This window comes from Aedes aegypti, chromosome 1 (genome assembly GCF_002204515.2).
Source record: "Aedes aegypti strain LVP_AGWG chromosome 1, AaegL5.0 Primary Assembly, whole genome shotgun sequence".
Taxonomy (NCBI): domain Eukaryota; kingdom Metazoa; phylum Arthropoda; class Insecta; order Diptera; family Culicidae; genus Aedes; species Aedes aegypti.
In genome coordinates, this window is record NC_035107.1 from 209120068 (window position 1) to 209147348 (window position 27281).

Consider the following 27281-nt stretch of genomic DNA (forward strand, 5'->3'; position numbering starts at 1 on the left):
TCAAAATATACACGTAAAATTCAGAATTACATTATAAATATCTGAATTCCTACCGAAATTCCTAGAAAATAACATATTTCAAGCATGTGCTTGAATAAGGGCGTTAGTTGCATGATCGATTACTCTTCATCGATCCACTCTTCTGTAAATAAAGGTGACAAGATTCAAGTTTGTTAGCATTTTTTCACCTTGGGACGCAAGATTGCATCGCTGCCAAGCGGTCTGAGGTGAAAAAATGCTAACAAACTTGCATCTTGTCACCTTTATTCACAGAAGAATGGATCGATGAAGAGAAATCAATCATGCGACTTACGCCTTTATTCTAGCACACGCTTGAATTATGTTATTTTCTAGGAATTTAAGGATGTCGGTAGGAATTCAGATATTTATAATGTAATTCTGAATTTTACGTGTAAATTTTGACATCTCAGATTCTCAGATTTCCTTTGGAATTCAGGAATTTCTGTAAGAACTTTACACTGTAAAAATTGTAATCCTTTTTTAAATGTGTCCCCACACATAAATTCAACAAACGATTTCAAACATTGAAATAATTGAATCCACATAGCAAAAATCTATGTAGTTACATACATAACGCATATATGAGGAATGAACCATCGTGAACAGGATAATAGTCATAAATTACTAAAATTTAGTCATTCTGTGACTACCCGTGTTTCTGAGTGTTGACTCAAAAAAATATTCACAGCCAATTCAGATTACCGACCCCAGTAAAATTTTACTGGGTTTTGGAACTACGGTTTTTTCGGTAATTTTTATGATTACCGAAAAAACCCAGTAAACCAAATTATGTTTTGATTGATGGGAATTACTGACTTAGTCAGTAAAATTGCAGAGCGATTTTACTGGCTTTCCAGTTTCCAATGTTTCATGGTTTGCTTCTCCGAATAATGTTTTTTTTAGAAATCAATACAAATTAAGGCTAAGTAGCCCGTCATTTGTTTTGACAACAATGATGACTTTTCAGCTTGCATTTCAAAGTGATAAAACTCAGTCTTGATAGTTCATATTAACTTGAAAAAGTATCACGGTACGTGCTAACATACATAAAGTATGCTGATACTTTTTTAGCGGTATCAGTGCAAAACCAACTGATTTTCTTTGATTCAAAATCGTGAGATGAATTAGCAACAATCATCAACGACGCGTACAAATTTCAATGACGGCCTACTTCGCCTTAAAACCCAATCGACAGGGACATGGACATCGACATGCATTTTTCGCGGAAAAAAAAACATCTACGGTATGCTCATATCTCAGTGGAAGTAATCGAAAAATGTGTGACAAAATCATTATTTGGTTGGTTTGCATACAAGAGGCAAACTCAATGATGCAGATGACTTCACCTCTTGAATGGAAACCAACCGAATTCACCAACGTAAGCAGTCCTGAGCCTTTTTGGTTGTTTAAAATGGTTGAGTTTCTCACTAAATTTCGACTACTTACCACGAGAAAGCGCAAAAAGGTGCAGGAAAAGTTTAGTTGCAATAGCCGTGTCTCCCGGCGCCGGACGATTCTACAGCAGGAGATTCTCATTTGACACTTTCCCGCATGCGCATCAGTTTGTTTTGATTTAATTTTGACGACAAGTCAGTAAAAAACATCAACTACTGAATAGTCGGTAATTGTTTTTACTGATTTTTCGGCCTGTTCGGTAATGTTGCAAAATTGGGTCTGACAGCTACCGTAGTTCAGTGAAAAGTAAAAATTATAACTGAACATCAGAAGTATTCAATCGAAATGCTGAAAGTTCGGTATTTTTTATGATTTACAATTCGTACCCAGTATAAAAAATTACCGAACAAGCAAGTCGTGATTGAGTGTGAATTGTTTTCCCTTTTCTCCGTGTATATAATAAGTAAGAAGCTTTTAAAAGGTAAGAATTAGAGTGCCTGTAAACGGGTGGTACTGAACGCACCTTTGAAATTCACCACCTTCGTTCGGTTTGTTTGCGTTCGGCGTTCGTTTCTTTATAGCTTTCTTCGACACCACAAACACACACAATCTCATTCATTCATGCGGCACATTGCATGGCATGGGTATAACGGTATAACGGTATTCGTAGTAAAAATAACCGTGAAAAGCTCGCGTGTAGTCGAATCGAAACATTTGCAGCCAGATTTTGTTTACAAACATCCGCGCGCGTTTTATCATCCAGTGTTATTAGCGAATGTTGTTATCAGATAAAGCAGTAGATTTTTATTTCGGATGTACCTATGACGAATCGCTTTGTTAAAGAATTATTCTGCTGTGATGTGCCCCGTTTGAAAAGAAGTGGAATAATCTGGACAAACATTTCAAAAGGGCACATCGACATTGGTAAACATTGGCTTTGCAAGACGTTGTTGAGCCCAATTCAACTCGATCACGCTCACCAATACCACTATCAGGAAGAGCTAACATCAATCTTTGTGATAGTGGGGTTAGTTTGCGTGAGCGGGCTAAAAAGGGCGCAACAGCAACGTTTCTGAAAAAAGGCTCAAGACCTCTTGGGCCCTTTTCAAATGTTTGTCCAGTAATGACAAACTCGCGTGAATGTCGGTGAAATTTACAAGCTCTTCCGATGAAAACAAGTCTGATCGAGATGGAAGTGACGGAAACGTACCGCAGTCCATCTGATTCGTGAAGGTTTTAGCAGCATTTATTATATATATCTCTGTGCACAAAGTGTTATTAATACAGTGCTCGTAATAAGTGGGTTTTTATGACAATTTAATTATGTGTATTTGGTGCAAACAAAACTCATGAAGCCGACCGTGACAACGACAATCTCGGTTTACAGAAAGAAGCGCCGCGGATGTATGTCATAAAAAGTTAAGGTACCGTGGGGTAAGTGGGTAAAGGAAATCGTATACGTTCTTATTTTTTTATTATTTATTTATTTGTTTATTTTAACTAAAATTTTGAACGAGGGAAATCATAAAGTTTTCAAATCTAAACGGTATTGTAAATTTAAAGCTACCAAAAGCAATAAAACAGTACTTCTCAGTGCTAGTACTTTTCAGTACTATTGATCCTTTTACGATCCTTGTTTGGACCCGTGCCTTCGATTTTTTGTTGGTCCCGCCTTGAAAACATATTTCTTAGAGGGTCTCTTCTTTCGTTTATTCACTAAACACGGTTGCAATCACGAGCAGAAGGAAGGGTGAATCTTTGAATTTACAGCTTCCTCTCAAAAAAAGGGATTTAAAACTGTCACTAAAAGTGGCAAAAAATGGAAGAAAGGACGTTTCTCCGGAATTTGGAAAAGAGAAGAGAATGTCGTATATTGCCGGAAACCCTTGAAGATCGCGAACTTCTCAAACAACTTGAAGAGAAGAAGCACATTTGTTTTACTTAGGACGACAAAACTTTACGTTTGTTCAAAGTCGTCTTGGAAGGTCTCTCAAGTGACTTCAGGTGATTTACGAAGAGATCAAAAATGGAATAAATGATTTACTTTGATTTTCCTCAGTCCAAGTAATCAATATGAAAAAGTGAACCCAATCTGGCATTGTTCGGAAAGGGCTTTCTGAAGAATATTATTTAGGTCACTTTACCAAAAAAGATGTAAAAAATATTAAAGCTTTATAAAAAGCTCATAAGTCTAGCTTTTTCTAAAGCTTTGATATTATTTACATCTTTTTTGTTAAAGTAAAGTCGATGTCCGCGTGTCATGGGAACATTTCCAGAAACCTTGAGGAAATTACCAGAACCACACTCAGTGCCGTTGGTGCCATGGTACAAAAAATTGCCGCATTGATGCTAAATGCATGATTTGCGGAGGTTCTTCTCACACTAAGGACGTCTGTCCAGTAAAGGAAGATAACGATAAGTTCATATGTGCTAATTGCGGGGGCAATCATAAGTCAATTGTTTGGGCTAATTTGAACTCCCCCCCCCTTTTCATTCTACGAGTACCCGTTTTAATTGTTTCAAATCAAATGGAAAAAAAAACCCTGCCGCCACAGGAAACTTCTACTCCGCCTTTTCATCTACCGAACATTCTAACGGAAAATCATGAGATAATGTACCCACTTCAAGTGATATGTCTGAATCTGATTTTATTTTTCTAACTGAACAATTGAATCTAATGATTCATGCAATGTTCAAAGCCAACACTATGACCACAGACAAACAGACGTCACACTCTCATCATTGTGCATCGACCACCTTTTTAAAGGTTGATTCAAAAATATGGTAGGTGGCCAATCCGCCACCAGAAGCGCTCGCATCGTTTTTGTTCGCGTTTGACTTTTACACACTATCGCCATCTGTTGGCCTGTCGGCCAAACAAACCGATTTTAGCATTGGGCGTACATGTCCCTGTGACTATGATTTTGATCGAGATTTGTTCTAAGTGTTACGTCTGTTTGTCTGTGCTATGACTGAAGCAGTCCAAGTCGGTGTGAAATTCACTAATCAAATTGTTATTGGATTACGTTTTTCTAATGGATCCAATAAATAATAATTTAAATATTTTAAATTGGAATGCTCATTCCTTGAATGGTAAAGAGGACGAGCTGTTTAATTTTCTTACAGCAAATAACGTGCATATAGCAGTTATTACTGAAACATATTTAAAACCTAGATCCAAACTAAAAAAAAGATTATAACTTTTTTGTTTATCGTAATGATCGACTTGATGGGGCATGTGGGGGAGTTGCAATCATCATTCATAGGCGTATAAAACATCAACTGTTTTCCTCAATTGAAACTAAAGTTTTTGAAACTTTAGGTGTTTCTGTTGAAACACAGCTTGGTAAATATACTTTCATAGCAGCCTATTTGCATTTTCAATGCTCTGGACAGCAAGTTAATTTGCTCCAAACTGACTTGCGAAAATTGACTCGCAATAAGTCAATTTTTTTGTCATTGGTGACTTTAATGCCAAACATCGGTCATAGAATGATTCTCAAAGTAATTCCAACGGCAGAATTTTATTTGATGAGTACTCTTCAGAAAATTTCTCAATTCAATACCCTGATAGCCCTACATGTTTTTCCTCTTCTAGAAATCCTTCTACGGTTGATTTGGTCTTAACCGACTCTAGTTATCTTTGTAGCCAATTAGTTACTTATGCTGATTTTGAGTCTGATCATGTCTCTGTTACATTTCAAATATCCCATAAAGCGATTCTCAATCCTATCAGCTCCACTTTCAATTATTTTCGAGCCAACTGGAATATATATGAAACATATATTGACTCTGATCTTGATGTTAACATTTCTTTACAAACAAAACTTGATATTGACAATGCACTTGAAACTTTAACAAATTTCATTGTTGAACCCAGGAATCCGTGATCATAGACGATGATCTTAAACTCTTGATCCGCCTTAAAAACGTGAGGAGAAGGCAATTTCAACGCACTCGCGATCCTGTTATGAAAATTATATGGCAGGATTTGCAGGAAGAAATCAAAAAACGGTTTTGTCAATGTAGAAACAAAAACAATATATTATTCTATATTGCACCCTGACTCTAAGCTCTTTTGGAAATTATCTAAAATTTTGAAAAACCATAGAAGCCAATTCTGGCCTTGAAAGAAATCTGGAAAAAAAATATTACTAACTAATTGCGAGAAAACTCAAAAACTTGCTATGTAGTTTGAAAGAGCGCAAATTTTTAATTTTTAGGACTCATTAGTTCAATTGAAAATCAAGTTATTCAGGACTTCGAAAGCATTCTCAATCAAGATAACGTTTTTGAAAATCCAGAGAAACTGATTTGAAAGAAGTGAGAACTTTTATTGAAAAACAAATCAAACATATCAAAGCCCCTGGCGATGATGGAATTTTCTACATTCTCATGAAGAAACTTCCAGAGAGTAGCTTTTCTATTGAAGTAGAAAACGAAACAACCTATGATTTGTAAACTAGAATAAGACTTTGTAAAATAAACTTCTCTTTAGTTCCGTCCACACGCGAGACAAGAAGTGTTTCTCTATTCTCTGCCCAATTGGTTATGGGCCCAGAAGTGGTAAGAGGTTGAAAATTCGAAGCTTCCAGAACTCAAGATTTTTTCAACTGAAGATGAACGGAGGTGGTAACGGACTTGCTTCTTCCGGATTTCCAGCAATCGAACGGCTGGTAGGCCGCGAAAATTGGCATACCTGGAAGTTTGCGCTGCGGACTTTTCTAGAAGTTGAAGAGTTGTGGGAAGCTGTGGAACCTATTCCGGATGAGCAAGGAAACATACCAGCAGTCAACGCCGCCAAGGACAGAAAAGCTCGAGGAAAAATCATTCTTGGTCTGGATCCAACGCTGTACGTCCATGTTCAAGGCACAAAAACGGCCAGTGAAGCTTGGAAGAAGCTGGAAAAGGTATTCGAAGACAGCGGCCTCACGCGAAAATGGGGACTTCTGCACAAGCTGATCACGACAAACCTGGACAGCTGCGGGTCGATGGAGGCGTATGTGACGAGGATGGTTGGTACAGCCCACCAACTAAATGGAGTCGGCCTGAAGATCGACGAAGAATGGCTCGGAATGCTGCTTCTCGCTGGATTACCGGAAACCTACAAGCCCATGGTCATGGCATTAGAGAATTCTGGAGCAGCGATAACTGGCGATGTAGTGAAAACGAAGCTATTGCAGGAGGTTCAGCAGTCATCGACAACCGTCAATCCAGCGTTCGTGTCCAAGGGGCCAGGAAGAAGCAAGCATAGCGGATCTGAAAATTTCTCGACGAAGGGTCCGAAATGCCGTTGCTGTGGAAGATTCGGGCATATCGCTCGATTTTGCCCTTCGAAGGATTCAACGAAGAAAGGTGCCAAAAAGGGTGACGCTTTTTGCACAATTTTGTCGGTTGCTTCGATGGAAGAAGCCGCAGACTGGTACTTCGATTCGGGATCCTGTCGCCATCTCACAAGGAATGAGTCATTGCTAAGCGACGTACACAAAGCCGATGGACAAATTTTCGCTGCGAACAAGGGTGTGATGAAGGTAGTCGCGGAAGGCTCCGTGGCATTGCATCCAAGGTGTTCGGAATCATCGATCGACGTCAACGGAGTGCAACTGATACCGGAACTGGCCGCCAATTTGCTCTCGGTGAGTAAAATCGTCGACAGAGGTCATACAGTTATTTTCAGGCAGAAAGGTTGCGAGGTAATCAACCCAGAGGGAAAACGGATCGCAACCGGACATCGATCAAATGGACTTTTTAAACTGGATCAGCAACCTCAGAGTGCATTAGCGTGCCAGCAAATGAAGTCGATTGATTTGTGGCACAAGCGAACGGGACATCTGTCGATCAAAGGTCTGAAACGATTGAAAAATGGATTAGCGTCAGGAATCAATTTTGTCGAATCGGAATCTGGTGACTGCAAGACTTGCGCTATTGGTAGGCAAGCCAGGTTGCCGTTCAGTAAGGAAGGAAGAAGGGCCAATGAAATTCTCGAGTTGGTCCACTCCGACATATGCGGTCCCGTGGAGGTGGTTTCTCTTGGAGTGAGCCGCTATTACATCACTTTCATCGACGACAAATCCCGCAGGATGTTTGTGTACTTTTTACGTACGAAATCCGAGGAAGAAGTAGTTGAAGCATTCAAGGCGTTCTACTCCATGGCTGAACGACAGACAGGTAAAAAGTTGAAAGTTTTGAGGACAGACAACGGAAAGGAGTTCAAGAACCAAGGCTTTGAGAATCTACTACGAAGTTTGGGAATTTGCCATCAGACAACCGTGGAATATACACCCGAGCAAAACGGGATGGCACCGAAGACGTTTTGGGCGGAAGCTACTGCCACCGCCGTGTACATCATCAACCGTTCACCGTCGAAAGGAATTCGCACGACTCCCGAAGAAGCCTGGTCGGGGCAGAAACCAGACCTGTCCAACCTGCGGATTTTCGGAACAACAACGATGTTGCACATTCCAAAACAGAAGCGACGAAAGTGGGACCCGAAGGCGGAAGAATGCATTTTGATCGGTTTTGATGAAGAAAGCAAAGCGTACCGGCTCTACAACAAGAAAACGAAAAAGGTGTTCAAATTCAGGGACGTGACGTTCATCAACGAAGGAAGATCAGCAGTATGTCAATACTCACAGAACAAGGTTCAAGATAATGAAGCCGATCGAGGAGCGAACCGACGACAGCCAACGATGGTCCGGCTGGATTTTGAGGATTGCGAAACCCAAGAAGTGCTGGAAATAAACCGTACGAATCCACCCGAACAAGATGACGATACTAGCTCCGAAGTCAACTACGATAGTGCTGATGACTCTGTGACGATCCCCTCTGCGCTCCCATCGCGAACAGTTTCAAATCCGCCCGAGTCACACGAGGCGTCGAGGCGAAGCGGTAGGGAGCGCTTCATCCCTGGCAAGTATAAGCAATTCCATATTAAGTGCAAAGGTCTACCTGCTTCGAAGTTTTCAGATGGTGCATCCGGTACGAGCGAAGACATGACCGGTGAGGTCAACAGTGATTTGGCAGACAATCCTGGATACGTTCAACATTCTGCGTCCCCATCGTACCCCAATCAAAGACCAGTTGAAAATGTTCAACAAGGGTTGATGCTCAGCGACAGGGGGCGCTTCCCCCAAGGCAAGTATTGCCGTTACAATTCTGAAGACAGTTGTACCGCGTATAATTCTCCACAGTGTATTGCCGATGATCCCGTTACTCCGGAAGAAGCATTGTCCCGAGACGACGCCCAGCTCTGGAAGTCCGCGATGCAAGAGGAGTATGAGGCACAAATGAGAAATGGAACCTGGACTCTGACGGACCTCCCGGCAGGAAGGAAGGCCATTCGCAGTAAATGGGTTTATAAAACCAAGCTCGACGCAGAAGGAAGACCGGCTCGCCACAAGGCCCGGCTGGTAATCAAGGGATACTCGCAGCGAAAGGGGGTAGACTATGAAGAAACCTACTCTCCTGTGGTACGTCATAGTTCCCTGCGATATCTCTTTGCGATAGCTGCTCGTTTGAATCTCGATATCGATCAAATGGATGCTGTCACTGCTTTCCTCCAGGGAGAACTGTCTGAAGAAATCTATATGGAACAACCAGCCTACTTCCAAGACACCCAGAACAGGACCAAGGTTTTCCGGCTCAATAAGGCTCTCTATGGATTAAAACAATCGAGCCGTGTGTGGAACCATAAGTTGGACTCCGCATTGAAAAAGTTTGGATTGATTTCAACCGACTACGACCCCTGCGTGTATTACAAGATCGTCGACAACAAAGTTTTGTTTGTGGCAATCTATGTTGACGATGTACTCATCTTCACGAACTGTCGTCAATGACGTAAGAAGCTGAAGGATGATCTGGCCAAGGAATTCCTTATGAAAGACATCGGTCCGGCGAAACACGTACTGGGAATGCGTATCACGAGAAGCCAAGGAAAGATTTCTATCGATCAAGAAGCGTACGTTGAGAGCATACTCGATCGGTTCGGAATGTCGAAAAGCAATCCGGTGGCTACTCCACTGAACCCGAACGACAAACTCACGAAGGAAATGCAACCAATCAAAGATGACGAGGCCGAGCGAATGAAGCGAGTTCCGTACAAGGATGCTGTAGGATGTCTCATGTACCTAGCGCAGTGTACACGTCCCGACATCTGCCATGCCGTCAATGTCCTGTGTCGATTCAATGAGAATCCTGGCGAAAAACACTGGAATGCCGTCAAGCATCTTCTGAGGTATTTGCGAGGTACTTCGAAATTCCGTTTGACCTACAAGCGGATCCGACGATCACCGGGTACTCCGATGCTGATTGGGCTACGAGCAGTGAGGATCGGAAGTCCATAACTGGATTCGTTTTCATCGCGCAAGGTGGGGCAATTTCATGGTGCTGCAAACGTCAGCAGACAGTGGCACTTTCGACATGTGAAGCCGAGTATATGGCACTCTCGGCAGCCGTCCAAGAAGCGCTTTGGTGGAAGCGCCTGAGAGCAACGTTCGACATCGATGAAGCCGTGAAGATCAATTGTGATAACCAAAGCACTATTGCAGTTGCTAAAAACGGTGGGTACTATCCAAGGACCAAGCATATTGACATCCGTCATTGTTTTATTCGGGATGCAGTGCAGCGTGGTGATGTAGACATCGTTTATATCAGTACCGATAAACAACTGACGGACTGCTTGACGAAGTCGCTTCCGAAACCGAAGATCGAGCTTCAGCGAGCGGCTATGGGAATCCAGAGTCAGTAGGTTGAGGAGGAGTATTGAAGTAGAAAACGAAGCAACCTATGATTTGTAAACTAGAATAAGACTTTGTAAAATAAACTTCTCTTTAGCTCCGTCCACACGCGAGACAAGACGTGTTTCTCTATTCTCTGCCCAATATTTTCATTCTTGGTTGATATATTTAACTTTTTTTTTTCAGTTGGCATATTTTCCTGACAGATGGAAAAATGCCAAGGTTGTACCAATTTTAATACCGGACAAAAACAGAAGCTTCTACCTATCGTCCAATCAGTTTGCTTTCCTCCATCAGTAAACTTTTTGAAAATGTTATTTTAAACAGAATGGTGGCCCACATCAACGAAAATTCAATTTTTGCCAATGAACAGTTAGGATACCGCCATGGATATTCCACCACTCATCAACTTTTACGTGTAACAAATTTGATCCGTTCTAACAAATCTGAAGGCTATTCTACTGGTCTTGCTCTTCTAGACATAGAAAAAGCATTCGACAGTGTTTGGCATAAAGGCTTAATCGTAAAAAATCCAACATACATTGTTAGAATAATTCAAAGTTATCTGTCAAATCGTACACTTCAGGCTAATTATCAGAACTCCAGGTCTGAAAGACTACCTGTAAGAGCTGGTGTTCCTCAAGGCCACATTTTGAGTCCAATATTATACAATAGTTTTACATCTGACTTACCTGAATTACCTCAGGGGTGTCAAAAATCTTTGTTTGCCTGGGACACAGGCCTCTCCGCCAAAGGACGAAGCCTGCGTGTCATCTGTAGTAGATAGCAAAAACGTTGGGATACTTTTTCTTCATACTTGCAAAATGGAAGGTTCTCTAATGCTACTAAAATTCAACCTATAATATTTCCACATAAAGAAAATGCTCAATGCCCAATTAATTGGTCAGATGGAGTTAAGTATCTAGGGCTCATGCTAGATAAAAATTTAACTTTCTTTCAATAATGTATTTACACTGCCCACACTATTATGGGTCACATTGTCACGATTATTAGTCACTCTGTTCCACACGCATTGCAAATGAAAATGACCCATAATAGTGGGTGACCCATGATAGTGTGACCACTGTATTTACTTATCAATAGAAAATCAAAACATTGTCTTAAAAACAAGCTTTTGATTTTTAAACAAATTTTCAGGTCGACCATGTTGTATGCTGTACCAATATGGACTAGCTGTTGTTATACTTTGTAGAAAGTTCTGCAGAGGATTCAAAATTAAATTTTGAAAATGATTCTGAAGCCTTCTCCCTGGTATAGTACATACTGATGGATTACATAGAATATCCAATGTAAAAACAAATAAGGATCTGCATGATACCGATGGGAGCGAGAAAATTTGTGACATTCATGGGTACTGTGTCACAGCCTACGTGATTGAAAAATACTGAATTGCAACTACGCATGGCTGTATGCCAATGTGAATTCGCTTGAAATGTTTGTTTGTGCTTTTAGAGTTCATCCAGTTGAAACGGCATTTTTCGAAATACAGTCATCTCTCCCTTACTCGATATTGAAGTTCGAGTTAGGGAGGTATCGAGTTACAGAACACAAAAGCAGTGCAACTGCGTACCAAGGGACCATCGAGTTAGCCATGAAAACCAACTTTGACTATGGTTCTCTAACTCGATATCGAGATACGGAATATCGGGCAAGGGAGAGATAACTGTAGCACATCTGTGACTGTAGCAAAAAATCTACAACTCGTGCTGAAAAAATCATCATTTTGCAACTTGTTGCATAAATAACTATTAACGCATTTCTTCACTTACCCTGCGGTACCTTAACAGATGTAGTGCATGCTAAAATAGATCTCACGGTGCATGCAACTATACTAATGTCTTGTCATCGTGTCCTTCAGTCAATGCCAGTGACTGCCCGGAGATGAAGAAATGGAAGCTTATCATCGTCGGCCAAACTAACCTGGAGGATAAAAATAGTGAAGATAAGTTCCGTTGCTTGGTGGGCGCGCGATTTCCCTAATGAAGCTGCTTGCATAGAACGCTGTTGTTGCCTTGCTGGATGTCGTCGTCGGGGGGTAACTAGCTAGGTATTGGAGGGGTTTTAGATAATAATTTGTAACAATCGTGCGGCAGCAACGGCAGGGAGGCAACTGATAAGGAGGAGAAACCCCTATTCCAAGTGGGGCGACAAAGAAGAGACCTCGCCCGGCAATTTTGTGTTCAGTAAGTCTCTGATTATAGCCCGTTCCGGTTGTGGTTGGTGGCGAAAACGAGTGTCGAAAGTTCTGGGTACAAATTTTATCGGTTGGCGAGCTGGGAGTGACCCGACCAAGCGAATCACAAATGAACAAGTGCAGCAATGCCAACGGTGTAAAGCTGTACCGGAATATACCACAGCATGAAAACGGATTAGCGGTGACCATTGGAGGTAAGTGGATGCCGATGTCGATCTCTGAAGCATTGAAAACCTATTGAACTGATAAGATGGCTTAACGACTTAGGGCCGATTTCTTCACCCCCGCTTAGGCCTTAAACCTAGCTTATTCATATGGGTAAACGTAGTTTACGGCTTAAGCGAAGGTGAAGAAATCGCACTTAGAGGCGATAAATCAACTTAACAAATCTTTCTTTTTTTAGACTTTACTAATCTGTCCACTTTGAATTGTTTGAGAAGAAAATTATGTTTGGCCTTCACCTTGATTTGATGAGTGCAATACATCGTGTGTCTTCCTACTAAAGGCATCAATCACGAATGACCTCTTTTGAGGGTTTCTCCTTTATAATATTGTCTGCATAGTTGATAAGAAATTGAGCTACAAATCCTTCTGTAACAGATAACCAATCACGTCATCCAAGATCCTAACGGGGGGAGGAATTTTCTCAGTTTCACGGTGATTGGCAGTTTTTGATCGATGCCCATACAGGGCTGGTGCAGGTATCTTTTTAAGACTTGGTCACACTTTTGATGTCTCTTTAAAATCTCTATTTTTAATAAGAAGTCTTTAAAAGTCACTTTTACACAGTCTATCCCGGTGCAACATTCTAAAGGTACCAGCGAGTCCCCGAAGAACTACCGTAAGGTGGTTCCTGGGAGATGAGGGTATGAGGTCAAGGGTAATATATGTGCATTCTGTACACCACTTGAGCAATTCAGCGGTTTTAGTGGGTCGTCGTTAGTGTGGCATCCCCACACTCCCTGAATTACCTTCTCAGGGGTCTGATTGCAGATTGTAACCTTGAAATAAAAGGCTCCAGCGGTACCTGCAGATACTTTTACGCGACTGTTCCACAGGCAGTGTCGTAAAAATTCAGCCGAATGATACCCGATCAGTGCGAAAACGAACAAAAACAAACTCCGCTAGCAAGAAGCCAATCTGACTTCGAGTGCGAATGCGACGAGAAAGAGAGTGGGTGCAACACACGCACACATTCAGTTTCACCCACTGTTGGTGTCATTTCAAAATTCAGTTTCACCTAGAGGCACTGAAATTGAAAATTGAATATAAAAAATTACAACTGAATTTTATATTACTGGTGTAAGAAAACGGCAATGTGATGCCTCCAGTTGATGAATCATGATTGTCTTTTAATAAAAAAATACAACTTTTGCAATTTGCGGATGTTTTGTGGGGTATTCTGACGGAAATGATTTTTTTCACTAGTGAAATTGAATTTGAATGTCAGTAGTGGATGAGAATTAGTGTAGCAAAAGTAATTGAAAAACTGAATGCACGTTCTACCAGATTCGTGCATGTATTGTCAAACAAACATTCACACAAAGAAGAATTCAACGATGACGGAGCCTACTGAGGATCGGCGTTGTTGACTGTATATTGAAATATGCAGACACTGGTTGTTGAATAATTTCTTCTCAGATTTCTCTAGGGAAAGTTACAGAAATGTTTTAGTGATTTCTACAGAGATTTCAACTGGAGTACTCAAGACATGTCTCTAGATAGTCCTTCACCAATTCTCTCACGAATTCATCCAAAAACTCCATCAGCGATGTTTCATGAGATGCCTAGAGAAATGTCTCTAGAAAATTCTTGAGCACTCCATTGCTACTATCTGCAGTAAATTCAACAGAGAAATGCTACGCTTGAAATGTAATTTCAGACAGTTTTTCACTTACAGCTAAAGCTTGTTATAACGACATCGCAAGGAACCGGCGTAATAGAGAAAAGTCGTTGTAAAATGTTTTTCATGAGACTAAAAAACGTCTCTATAGAGAGCTTTTGTCGCTATAAAAGTTGTCGTTATAACGATCATTGACGCTATTATTCACAATTTATATCTCCAGTTGCTTATCAGTGAACTCAATATTATATTTTTATTTCAATTTTATTCTACGAAAACTCCATAATGCTAATAATCACGGATAGTAAACTGTTCATATTTAAACAAAATTATGCTTTGTTGTTTCTCCCTTCCTCATAGCACTAATGAGTTACATAGAATATCCAATGTTGAAACATTGGAACAAATGTCGAAAAAAAAATAAAATCGTTGAAATGAATGTAATGTTTGAAATGCTGCTAATAGAGCAGTGTTTCTCAACCTTTTTGAAACTGCGACCCCTTTAAAGTTTCACAGTCATCTCGTGGACTACTTTTGATGGATGTTCTTGAAATGGAATTTTAAGAAGTTTCTGGACGCTATCCAAAAACCCTATCGAGCATGAGCATGAGCATGATTGACCGCCCACAGATGTTACTCCGTTATTGCAAGAACAGCTGTACTTACACAGGGAACCAACAGACACTACTCGAGATCAGTAGCATCCTCAATGTGTACTGGTGCTCTCATTATTATAACAAACAATAACGGCGCCGGCTGCTTCCGAATGCAGGTCAATTTAGGGATGGGAGGGAAATGTTGCCGTGTTACGTGCTTTATGGAAGCTGAGGAGTCCTCTGCTCTTCCACAAGTAGACACTGGGAGTTTTGGTATGGGAAAGGTTTGGGTAAAGGGTTCGTTTAGGTAAACGATAATAAATATATATTTTCAAATGAATGAACCTAACCGGATTCGCGATATTACTCGATAAAAGTATTGAACGCCGAACAAGTGTTCGTCGCTCGCCCTACAGGAGCAAGCGACAAGATCAAAGGATCAAACACTACTAACGCGATCCAATACTATTCCACCGTGCTACGCGAACGACGCGCGACTTGTTTGATCCTGCCCTCAACGCCCGCCCCCACAGAAGCAAGTGTCATGGTCGAAGGATCAAACAGAACTCGACGCTATCCAAAAACCCTATTACACAAGAAATCATCATAGATATCTGTCAAACTTCACGGAATACTCAACAGCATATTTTTACGGTGAACCGTTCGGTGTTTTTTACTTCACCGAATGATCCGTAAATTTTGAAACAGTTCATCTGTCAAAAATACCGAACAGTTCAGTGATTTTGTACAGATTTTCTGTGGAAATGTTAATTGTTTCTAGAGCTGAGCTTTTCAGTGAAAATCTACAGGTTAACGGTGATTTTATGTTATTCAATTGGCACCGATTGATTAGGTGTATTTAAAGAAGTTTTGTGAAAAAGGAAAATGTTTCCTATCGGATTTTTCGTGATATGATATTATTCCAATCATTACGAAGCAGCGCCTACATCACTAAAACTGTAAAAAATGAAAGTCGCAACCGAAGCTGGACACCCCAGCGCGATTATTGTAATAATAGGATTTAGCGGTGATTACAAATTCAAACACTTAGGTTGCGTTTTTACACTCCTCTTTTTTATTTAAATGTTTTCAACAGAGAACCCTAAAGTCTTACAAAAAAAATCACATTCGCTTTCTTTGTGTGTCCAAAATATTTTGCATTTTGCAAAGACATTCTGTTATTTACTTTATTTAGCTCTCTTTACTTGAAAAAAAAAAAATCAATTATGACCCAATCAAGCCACGGTTGTTAACATGGCAGGCAAATGATTTCACAGATTTTTGGTGAAAGTAAAAAAAATCTATCTTTACCGAAAGGTATGTTAAAGTCAGTTCTCTCATGAACAGAACCGATATTCAACTTTAGTTTGTATCTTGCATCTTGTGTTGAACGGCAAACGCGCTTCGTCTCTGTATCAGTGTACCACTAGGGCCGTTTAAAATTTAAAAAAAAAAAATGAAAATCCAACCTCCCATATCTTTCTTACTATCCTTACTATATACATAGTGTTCGGTGAAATTTTCAGCTTTCTAGGTGGTGATTTAAAGGTGGCCCAAAGACGATGCAGGTTTATATGGATATTACTATGGAGAAATTTTGAAAAATGTTCCATACACGTTAGTTTTGGAATGTAAGTACAAATTCATCATCCCATAGTAAAAACTCATTCTTCAAATCTTATTGAAGCATGTTGCTGAAGAACGAACCCCGTCAAAATATTGTCAGAAGTATTTCAAGAGGCGATAAATTTCTTTGAGAACTATCTCAAAAGTTTTTCACGAGATTTTGAAGATTGCTTCTGGTATACCCAATTTAGACCCAATTGACTTTCACCAGAATCTATCCTTGCTTATGGAATTCATAGTAGTCAATCAACGATCGTTGAAAACAAATGCCAGAAATTTCGCGTGGGAATCTTCCAAAACTTGGTCAGATATCCATTAAGAATTTTCGCACTAATTTATGAATGTAAAAATCTCACCATCTTCTTCTTCTTCATCATCTTCTTGGCAATACGTCCCCACTGGGGGAACAAAGCCTGCTTCTCAGCAGTTCTTCTGAGCACTTCCAAAGTTGTTAACTGAGAACTTTCTTTGACAATGTTGCCATTTTCGCTTTCTTATCTCGTGTGGCACGTCCGATGATACTCTATGCCCAGGGAAGTCAAGGAAATTTCCATTACGAAAAGATCCTGGATCGAACCCAGACACCATCAGCATGGCTTTGCTTTGTAGCCGCGGACTGTAACCACTCGGCTAAGGAAGGACTTGGTTGCTTGTAAGAGTTTTTGTTGTTTACAATGCGTTTTGCGAAAAGGCGATACGACTTAAGTTTTATCTAGTAATGATGGTACTTTGTAAAACCAACAAACAATGTTGTAAATTTTCACATTCAGCACAAACCACTACCCGGGTAGAGGTGAATAACAAAATAATGGTAGAATAAGAACAAATATTGCAATAATATCTAGCTTAACCATTATTATGTTATTAATATATGACATAAATATCTCATCAATAGCAAAACATACAATCATAGCAAAATTTGTCATTGGTATGTTATACTTGAAAGTCATGTAATAACTAGTAAGTAGATCCAAATAATGTAGATTTTAGTTCTTTGACTTCAACATCTTAATTTAGCATGATTGAAAAATAAAATTTTTGCTTTCCTGCTAAAAACTTTTGCTTTTTGAATCTTCAATGAATATCAAACGAATAGTAAAATGAGCTATTATGGCAAAATATGATGTTGGTTTGTTCTCATGAATTATTTAAATAAAGTTTTCAAATATTAAAATAATAACATAATTTACTGTGATGGCGATGTTTGTTATTCTTTAGATACCGTAAGATGGGGTGTTAAGGACTCGTGGGGTTTTATGGGATTGAACTTCTCAATCAAGTTCGACAAATCACAGAAACGTGGAAAATCGATATATAAGTCATCTGAAATGCTCGATTTGTTCGGAGGATTGTGAGCTGCATTATGTAATGGGAGTTAACTATTAATATGAAGTATTGTGGTTGCTAGATATTGAAAACTTTTCAAAACATTTTTGTTCGAATTTTATGGGCTGAATACATTCATATACAAAAGCATGAAATATATTTGAGAAAAATTCACAAGTAACGTAGAAGAAAAGAAAATTTAATTGAAATCATAGTCCAGACAAAAACTTCTTAAAATTATATCTGGGCTTCGATTTTTAGAAACTTTTCTGAAAAAAGTCCCGTTTTGAAAATAAGTGGGGTGTTAAGGGATTATCTATTATAACTTTTCTAAGTTGCTAAACTCATTTGATTTATGCCGTTATGTACTTCAATGCAGTTTTGGGTTGTTCCGTGAAGTTAACCTGCATGGAAAGTTAAGGGATCTATTTCGTAAGTCACTGAATATCACCAGAAAAGGCTTATCTCAAATTTTGGTTGAATTGTTAGGCAAATGAAGATTAAAACTGAATTGGGTATACGACTGTGATAATTATGTTCTAGGTTATGGCTTTCAATCTATTATGCTCAAAAATGGATTTTAAGTTTTCATGTCAGAAACGTCGGATGAAAACTTAAAATCCATTTATGAGCATAATAGACTGAAGGCCATATCCTAAAAGGTAAAAACTAATTAATGTGAATATGGGGTTTTCATGAAAAGTTTGGAAATAGGAATGGTTATCTTATATGAGATGGTTTTGGAGCTATTGATTTTTTTAAGCACTACCTGCGTCCTAGATAAACAATAATAATATAAGGTTATTTCCGAATTCTTTTTGGAAAACATTTAAGGTTTCGTGGTCATGTGTTAAGTGTAGTCGAGCATTGAGTACATTGTAGTGTAGTTTGTGTGATTTCAGCTTTATATTGAAAACTTCTCGTTAGGATTTTTTTGATTATGCCATTGGGTGTTACATGCAAAGCCGTTATTTGGTGTGGTGCTTTATTTAAAAGGCAAATTGGACACTCATTCTATTCAAACTGAAAGCTTGTTGAAATTATCCTTCTCTTGACAAGTCATGACAAGGTTGCTCTGCACTATTCTAAGATACGAATACTGCATATAAGTATACAAATCCTTTCAAGACAATTGTGCGATGCACTTATAGCTTGGTTGAAAAAAGAATCATTATCTATGAGAGATTTAGCAGGTAAAATAAAACGGTTAACGTTTGCAGGAATTCCAACTTGAATTATATTGAAGTAATATCATCTTTAGATTGAACACATCATCGATATTGATCAAAATATTTTGTTTTTGCTGTTGGCAAAATATAGTTTTATTTACAAAGCTCAAATTCCTTAACACCCCATTTTGCATTTTCGTCAAAAATCACACATTGTAACTAATTATCGAACCGGGCAATCTCTCAGTAACAAGAGACCCCTCGAGCTGGGTCTCAGGGTCGGCTTGCTACTGGGTAAGCTGAGGGGCTACGCGACCAAGGTGTGCAGCGTACCGTCACCTGACTAGGGCTATTGTAGTGTGTGGAATGAAAGAATTCTAACTTGGTGGGAATCTCTAGGGTTTTATTGGGCAAACTGAGCTATTGTGGGATTTAGGGTTATCTTCTAGTGGTTTATTGCAAGCTATTGTTCTTGTGGGGGTGTGGGTGTTAATGGGTTTTCACGTACCGGTACGACTTGCTGCTTCTGGTTGCTGCCGACGACCTCCTGATGTCCTGCGAGCGCTCGCTGATGCTGCTAACAGGCTGGGATATTCTGCAGTTGGACAGGTGGTAACGACGACACCGTAGACGTAGTGTCGTAGGGGTTTGGCTTTATTAGGCGTCCTCCCTCTTTGACGGCAATCGACACGGCCCAGGACGGTACCGGAGTGACCGTGCCGAGAGGGGAAAGCTCCTGTACGGTTAGGGGTGATTACCCCGAGCTGTGGACCTCCTTTACGATTATGACCGAAATGGCCAGAGGTCAGCGATGGTCCTTGACGGGTTAGGCTTAGCAGACTTCCGTCTACTAGGCCGAAACGTGTGCTGCTGGTAGGCCACGCCACACCAGCCAAGATGGCGAAATTTTAACGGTAAGATAAAAAAGGTCCTGTGAGGGTAATGGGAGGAGTTATTTAGCCGTACTAATCTTCTAGTCTTTAGTTACAGGCATTAGATTAAGATAGACTTAAGCTTTAATCATACCTGATGAAATAAACTTCTTCTCCCAATTTGGAAAATTACCACTCACTTACTTTACTTAAAACTTTGAGGACACTTTGAAAGAGATACTTGAGCACACGTACGCCTTTTACAGAATGAAGGAATGGCGATTCCTGAATTTGGCTTGACCCTCTTATCTGGTTTTCCTCCCCTCCCCAATTGCCTCAATCGTGGGTTGGGGGGTTGTTACCACCTGTTGCGTGTAATACGCCTGCTGGCCCACTTATCGTTTATGTTTGTACTTGTACCCACAGCTTGCATGCAATATTTTCATGTTTATAATTCAAATTTAACAATTCTTCTATTTTACTAACAATCATATTTTATACATTTTGACAATCTACTAACATTGATAACATTTACTAACCATTTATCTACTAACCCTATACTAATCCAACACCACTGAACACTAGAAACGTGACAGTATACAAATAAAAAATAGCACGAATTAAAAAAGGACTAACAATTTGTAACAAACGATTGCAACATTTTTATAAATATCTCAGGAATCTGCCATAGGATCATCTTCATTGTAATTGGTTTTTGATATACACGCCGGGAGAATGGTAGGACTGCATTTTTTTCAATTATTGACTTACTAGAAGTTGCTCGAAATTAAGGTAGAATTTTTTTTTCATCCCTTAACACCCCATTTTACGGCATTTAAAGTTTTTTAGTATTTTTGCACACATAACAAATTTTACCATGATAATATATTTTGTTATTGATTACCCGGGTAGTGGTGAATAACAAAATAATGGTAGAATAAGAACAAATTTTGCAATCATATCTAGCTTAACCATTATTATGTTATTAATATATGACATAAATATCTCATCAATAGCAAAACATACAATCATAGCAAAATTTGTCATTGGTATGTTATACTTGAAAGTCATGTAATAACTAATCAATAACAAAATATACTATCATGGTAAAATTTGTTATTTGTGCAAAAATACTGAAAAACTTTAAATATCTAAAGAATAACAAACATCGCCATCGCAGTAAATTATGTTATTATTTTGATACTTGAAAACTTTATTTAAATAATTCATGAGAACAAACCAACATCATATTTTGCCATAATAGCTCATTTTACTATTCGTTTGATATTCATTGAAGACTCAAAAAGCAAAAGTTTTTAGCAGGAAAGCAAAAATTTTATTTTTCAATCATGCTAAATTAAGATATTGAAGTCAAAGAACTAAAATCACCATTATTTGGATCTACTTTTTAATAGCTTATTTATATATTATTTTGTTATCAATATCTAAATAATAACATATTTTGTTATTCACGTTTGCCTATATTTTTGCTATTATTTTGTTATTACAATGGTAAAATATGTTATTATCTAGTTTTTATGCCATACAAACTTAGTTATTATTTTTGTTATTTTATCTCTTATTTCAAACAAACAAAGAACAAATTTTGCTATTCAAACATTCTATTTTAATAGGAAATTTTGTTATTCTTTTGCTATTCTCCTCTACCCGGGTATCCAATGGTTCTACTGGTATCTAATCAACTAGTTTATGTTGTACAAATAAACTACTATTGAACTGTCGTCAAATATTTTTACCTTATCAACAAATTTATTTGCACCCACAACTATTAGTATATTTTTGGGAAAGGTTATTTGCAACAGAACGATGTTCAATATTGACAAAATTTCAAATGGTTCTTATGAACAGTTCGCTCACCAGGCTTCTTCTTCGTCGTCATCCTGAGCTCCGTACGGTGTGGACGGCCAGCTCGTCGGTTGGTGCCGCGGGAATAGCGCTTCAACGATGGTCTTCATCTTCTCCGGACACCTATCCGGTGATCCAGCTGGGCCCCTCAACTTCGCCATTGAAATTCTGTAGGTGTCACCCCACGGGTTTGAGTTGGCGTTGCGACAGAGCTCCTCCAGACAGACTTTCTTGCTGAGCCTGATTTCCCTGTTGAGAGCGGTTTTTGTCGCCTTGTACGCTGGTCTTCGACCTGCTGTTTCAGCGACGTTGCGGGCTCTCTGCATTCTTCTCCTTGCCCGAAAGCACGCAGATCGGCAGTCGTCGATTTCCACCAGTAGGCTGGGCGACTACAATGTCGCCAGTCGCTGCTTACCTTCCCTCTGCATGATTTCATCGCACGCTCGTGCTAATGCCGCTGTCAACTCATTCGCAGTAAAGTGTTGAGCATTGCGCTCCAAACTCATCGCCTCAACGAACACCTCCTTGTCAAACTGCGACTGCCGTCCGCTACCAATATTGTACCGAAACGCTTGGTGGTCTCTGTGCGTATACTCCTCACTCATTCGCCAGTTCAAACTTCCTGACAGCCCAGGGCTACAGAAAGTTATGTCAATAATTGACTCTCGACCCTTCCGACGGTATGTGCTGGTGGTACCAACGTTGGCAACATCAACGTTCAGCCTTGCTAAGGCCACCAGTAGACTGCTCCCTTTTGAGTTGGTGAAGCGACTGCTCCATTCCATGACCCACGCGTTGAAATCGCCGGCTATGACGACTGGTTTGTGGTCTGTGAGCTCTTCGGTCAGCTTATCGAGCATCTCGTTGAACTGGTCAATAAACCATCGCGGGAATGCGTAGCAGCCACAGAAGAAAACTCCGTTAATTTTGGCTATAACAAAGCCTTCAGAAGGTTGAAGAGGTTTTGTTTTTCGGACCTGCTCTTTGTTTTCGTCTTCCTATTTTTTGCCTTGACGATTTCCCATGGGGTATTGTTGCCTTCTTTGGTGATTGCTGCGTTCGCTGGGCCTGACTCGTTGACGCGAGTGTCCTTGTGTTTCTTGGGACCACCCGGTCTTGCATCTCCTGGTGATGCTCTTGGCCTCTTCGGCGTGAAACGTGATGCTCTTGGCCTCTTCGGCCCTCTTCTCCCTCGATTCCAATTTCTGTGCAACGGCCGCCCATTCTTTGACAGCTAGTCCAAGGGTTCCTTGGAACTTCAACACCAATGTCTTAATGTCTTTGTGCATATTACTTCTTTCATCGACGAACTCGTGAAATTCGTCAACCAGTTTCTTAGCTGCTACAACTCTCGGTAGCTGAGCCTGTTGCTGCTGCACTCGAGGCTGCTGCTGCCGCTGTTCCTCCTGATCGCGCTGCTGTTACCCTAATTACAATGGTATAAAAGGCCGGCTCCAGAGGCACGTTCCCCGCCATTTAGGAGATTTGTTCCAGTTAGTTGCAATGGTGGTGACCTTTGGCGAAAGGTTCGAAGCGCCTTCTTCGATTTCAATTTTACTCCCTTCCATTCTTCAGGGTCCCCCTCTGGGCCGCTATCATTTTCCGCCGTACGTAGTCTTTTCTTATGATCCCATGGTTACCTATGCAAGCAGGGAGGCCATGCACAGGTTGACACGATCCCTTATGAGAATCGTGTTCAAAGCCGGATCGGTACTCATCACTTAAGATGGACGGGTTCCGAACGTATCCAAAGGCCTGCCAAGGTGAGACGGGGTCTGTCGCACCATTAGCCTACTCGCCGTTTCAAGTTGGTATCACCCAGCCTTATTTGGAGAATAGAATAACACGACTGTCAGCTCGGTGTCACAATATAGTTTGTAATCCGTCATCCGTGCCCTGTCCGTTGTTCTGCGCTGTGACCAGTATACCATAATCAGGATTTTATTGGCATCCATCCTGATGTGCCGGTTGGCACTCTAGAGGGCTAAGGTACTTTGAAAGCGGTACGAGGTCGCTTGTTCAGGGCTACTTGCAGATATGTGGTTTTTTGTAGAGATTCACCAGAGCCCACTGCTGAACCCCCGCCACGTCCTAGGTAGACTAATGGTCTACTAGACCATGCTTGAGCCCCTGGTCAGATGGACCAGACGCTCGACCACATCCCGCAGGAAGTGCTAAAGGTGGTATTCTATACGGCTTTATGTACGAGTTTCGCTAGAAGGGTGAGAATCCCAAGCTCCCAAGTGGCACCTCCTCACTCTAGCTGATGTCAGAAGGACAACAGTGCCCAGTTACACTACCAGCTAAGTACGCAACCATTAGCTGGTGGTCTTTGTCATCGTTAGACCCGTGGAAGCGTGAGGTAGGGGCTTATGAGGACCAGAGATATGTTGGACGGTTGTCTCACCATTCTGCAACCCAGCCTTAACGTGTAACACATTTGATTCGTTGCTACAAATATAAAACTTTATCTGGTTTAGGTCAACGTCGATTTGTTTTTTTTTATTTTTCGATTATTGGTCATTATTGGTGATGATAAAACAAAAACACACTAGATTACGATTTAACTAACATTTGACCATCACTAGATTTTTATGTAAATCGATCTATCCCCAGTCTATTTTTCAATATTACAATCACACTGGTGGTGATAGATGGATTTACATAAAAATATGATGATGGTCGGATGTCAGTAGGCCGAAACGTCATGTTAAATCGTAATGTAGTGTGTGTTAACATCGCCGATAATCGAAAAATATAAATATGAATTTTATTCAGCTGGTTTTGCTTTACATAATTAATATAGAAAATACATTCGATAATGACTGACTACAAAAAATGCTTCAAAGATATCCGTCAAGTCGTGCACTTTGGGGTTATTATCAGAACATACCTGAAACTTTTAGAAAATTCAAACTATTCCTGGGATGGACTGCCCATGTTTGCATAGTCGACGTAAGCGCCATTGACAATCTCAGCATTCTGACTAGATTGTTCAGCATTACATGCGAAAAAAAAAATCTTAGAATATCCGTTATCTGTATCATCTGTCAATTAATTTACGGTAGCATTTACGTCGACTATCCGAGCATGAACAGTTTGCAAATTAATCACTCTACCGGCAGCTTCATTTTTTACCGCTTACAAAATATTCAAATCGCGATAACTTTTTTGTTTTTCGATATTTTTGCACCATTCTTTCACAAGTTCTCAAAACACTCTTTTAGTTTTCGAATATATGTCGATATTGATATTGGTCGTCTGGATCCGGAGATATTCCAAAATTCCTTGGGGACCGACGCGTAGCCACAACCCATATAAATATCTCAGGCTACAGAATTTTTATCGTATTCGGATACTTACTCCTTGAAGTCATACATTAATGCGAGTATGTTGTGAAAAAAATGAAGCAATTTGGTGCAGTCGTCTTTGAGTAATGAGCATTTATGTTTCTTGCACCACCCTGGACAAATCAAGATCTTGAAAACTCTAAAAAACCTCAAATCATAATTTTCAGATTTCTCCAAGAATACTGAACCGATTTGAATGATTTTTTCAGAGTAGCTCCTTATTACCTGGCATTATATAGTAGATATTTTATTGTTCTGATAAAGTGACCAAAAACAAAACGGCCGCTGAAGACATTTTATATGGAAAATGTGGGTCCCCCAAGGAATATCGGAATATCTTCAAAATCCGAACACCAATGATTAATATCGACACGGCTTCTTAAACTAGAAGAGTTTTTTGTGATCTTGTGAAAAAAATGGTGCAAAAATATTGTTAAACAAAAAAGGTATCGCGATTTGAATATGTTTTTTGGCGGTAAAAAATTAAGCTGCCGTTAGAGGGGTTAAAGAGTCTTTCGTTCACCCTCTCTATGCATATTAAGACTAATTATTTTCTACTTGGCTCACTAACAGATAGGGTGGAATCAGACCTATCAGGTATCAGGTATCAGAAGGCCGGCTCCAAAGGCACGTTCCTCACCAGTTGGGAGATTTGTGCCATCGCCATATTTGAGCCTATTTCATCATCTACCCGATGGGAGAGGAAAGGGAAGGGAAAGATGGGAGGAAATAGGAATGGGGTCCCTTGAAGAGGGAAGATCGCATAAGCGAAATGAGAGCATGTAGCTCCATACCAAAATGGGTTCGAACAGCGCCCTAAAAAGGGCACTGCAAAACGCATGAGCGTAAAGAGAGCCTATAGCTCATTACCACAGCGGGTTAAGAATAACAGAATGTCCTGAAGATTCAGGCTTCTGTATTCAGTTTCACTTAATAAGTGTTTACCCAGTAATTGGAATCGCATTTGCGCAAAAACTGGACAGTTACATATCAGGTGATACGAAGTTCCATAATCGGAGTCACAACTATCACACACAAATGAGTCAGCACGCTGAATATTTGCCATGTGATAGTTGAGTCGGCAGTGGCCTGTCAACGCTCTGACCAAGAGACTGCAATTCTGCTTTGACAGATTTGTTAAATACTTCGCCACCCTTGGAGATGGCTCAGTAATGTACAATTTTGTTTGACGACATGACTCCAAACTATTCCAATATTGCTTGTGCTGAGTTGCCACGCAAGAATTTATCTGAAGCTTCACCCAGCACTTCGAAATTGGAATTGCCGGCTCAAGGCCAATGAAGTCATGCGATGCTCCATCGCGAGCTAGCTCATCAGCCAATTCATTTCCAACGATGGAAGAATGGCCAGGTACCCATACAAGGTTTACAGAGTTGACTGAATTCAGTTCCTCAATTTGAGTTCGACATGCGATAACAAGCTTCGACCTTGAGTTGGCCGAAGCGAGAGCTTTTATAGCAGCTTGACTATCTGAACAGAAGTATATGACTTTACCCATTACGCGCTGTTCAAGTGCGGATTGCACTCCACACATAAGGGCAAATATTTCCGCCTGAAAAACGGTGCAGTTTCTACCAAGTGAGTAAAACTGATTCAGCCTTAGCTCACGAGAATATACTCCTGCACCAGCTCTACCTTCAAGAAGGGAGCCATCAGTGTAACATACTATATTGTTTGATATACTTCTTTCCAAATAGCCAGACGTCCACTCTTCCCGTGAAGGGAATTGTGTGATAAATGTCCTGTAAGGAAAGTGACAAGCAATTGTGAGATCACTTGGAGCAAGGACAATTTTGTCCCAATTCACCAAAAATGGAAACAACGAAGTGTGTGTAGATCTACGATTCACTGGATTTTTCTCCAGTAGATCCAGTACCCATAAACGGTAAGAGCAAGAAAGTGCTTCTTGTTTAAGATATATGTGTAGTGGCGCAACGTCGAAAAGGGCTTCGAGCGCTTCTGTGGGATTTGTAGAGAACGCACCAGACATCGCCATCAAGCACATCCTTTGGAGATGGCCCAATTTTGATTGGATTGTTCTCACTTCGCCCTTTTGCCACCACACAAGACATCCATATGCCAATATTGGTCGAACAACTGTTATGTAAATCCATTTGATATATTTGGGTTTGAGGCCCCAAGTTTTACCAAAGGTTCACCGGCATTGACCGAAGGCCATGCAAGCTTTTTTGACTCTGAAATCAATGTGAGGTGTCCATGAAAGTTTGGAATCTAGAATGACTCCG

The 27281-nt window shown here is 40.2% G+C and overlaps 1 protein-coding gene across 4 annotated transcripts in view; it reads left to right on the forward strand.

Moving 5' to 3' along the window:
- The first annotated feature begins 2533 nt into the window (after positions 1 to 2533).
- The window catches only part of LOC5575729 (sodium-independent sulfate anion transporter), a 72537-nt gene continuing 47789 nt past the window's right edge, over positions 2534 to 27281 (forward strand). Inside the window, exons 1-2 of one of the 4 annotated variants that reach the window (XM_021857421.1) lie at positions 2534 to 2649; positions 12031 to 12560. In XM_021857421.1, coding sequence (XP_021713113.1) covers positions 12476 to 12560 — 85 coding nt within the window. In that variant the 5' untranslated portion in view covers positions 2534 to 2649; positions 12031 to 12475. Of the gene's footprint in view, positions 2650 to 2676; positions 2841 to 12030; positions 12561 to 27281 lie in introns of those variants that run through there. The other 3 variants (XM_021857423.1, XM_021857420.1, XM_021857422.1) reach the window with 3 other exon arrangements.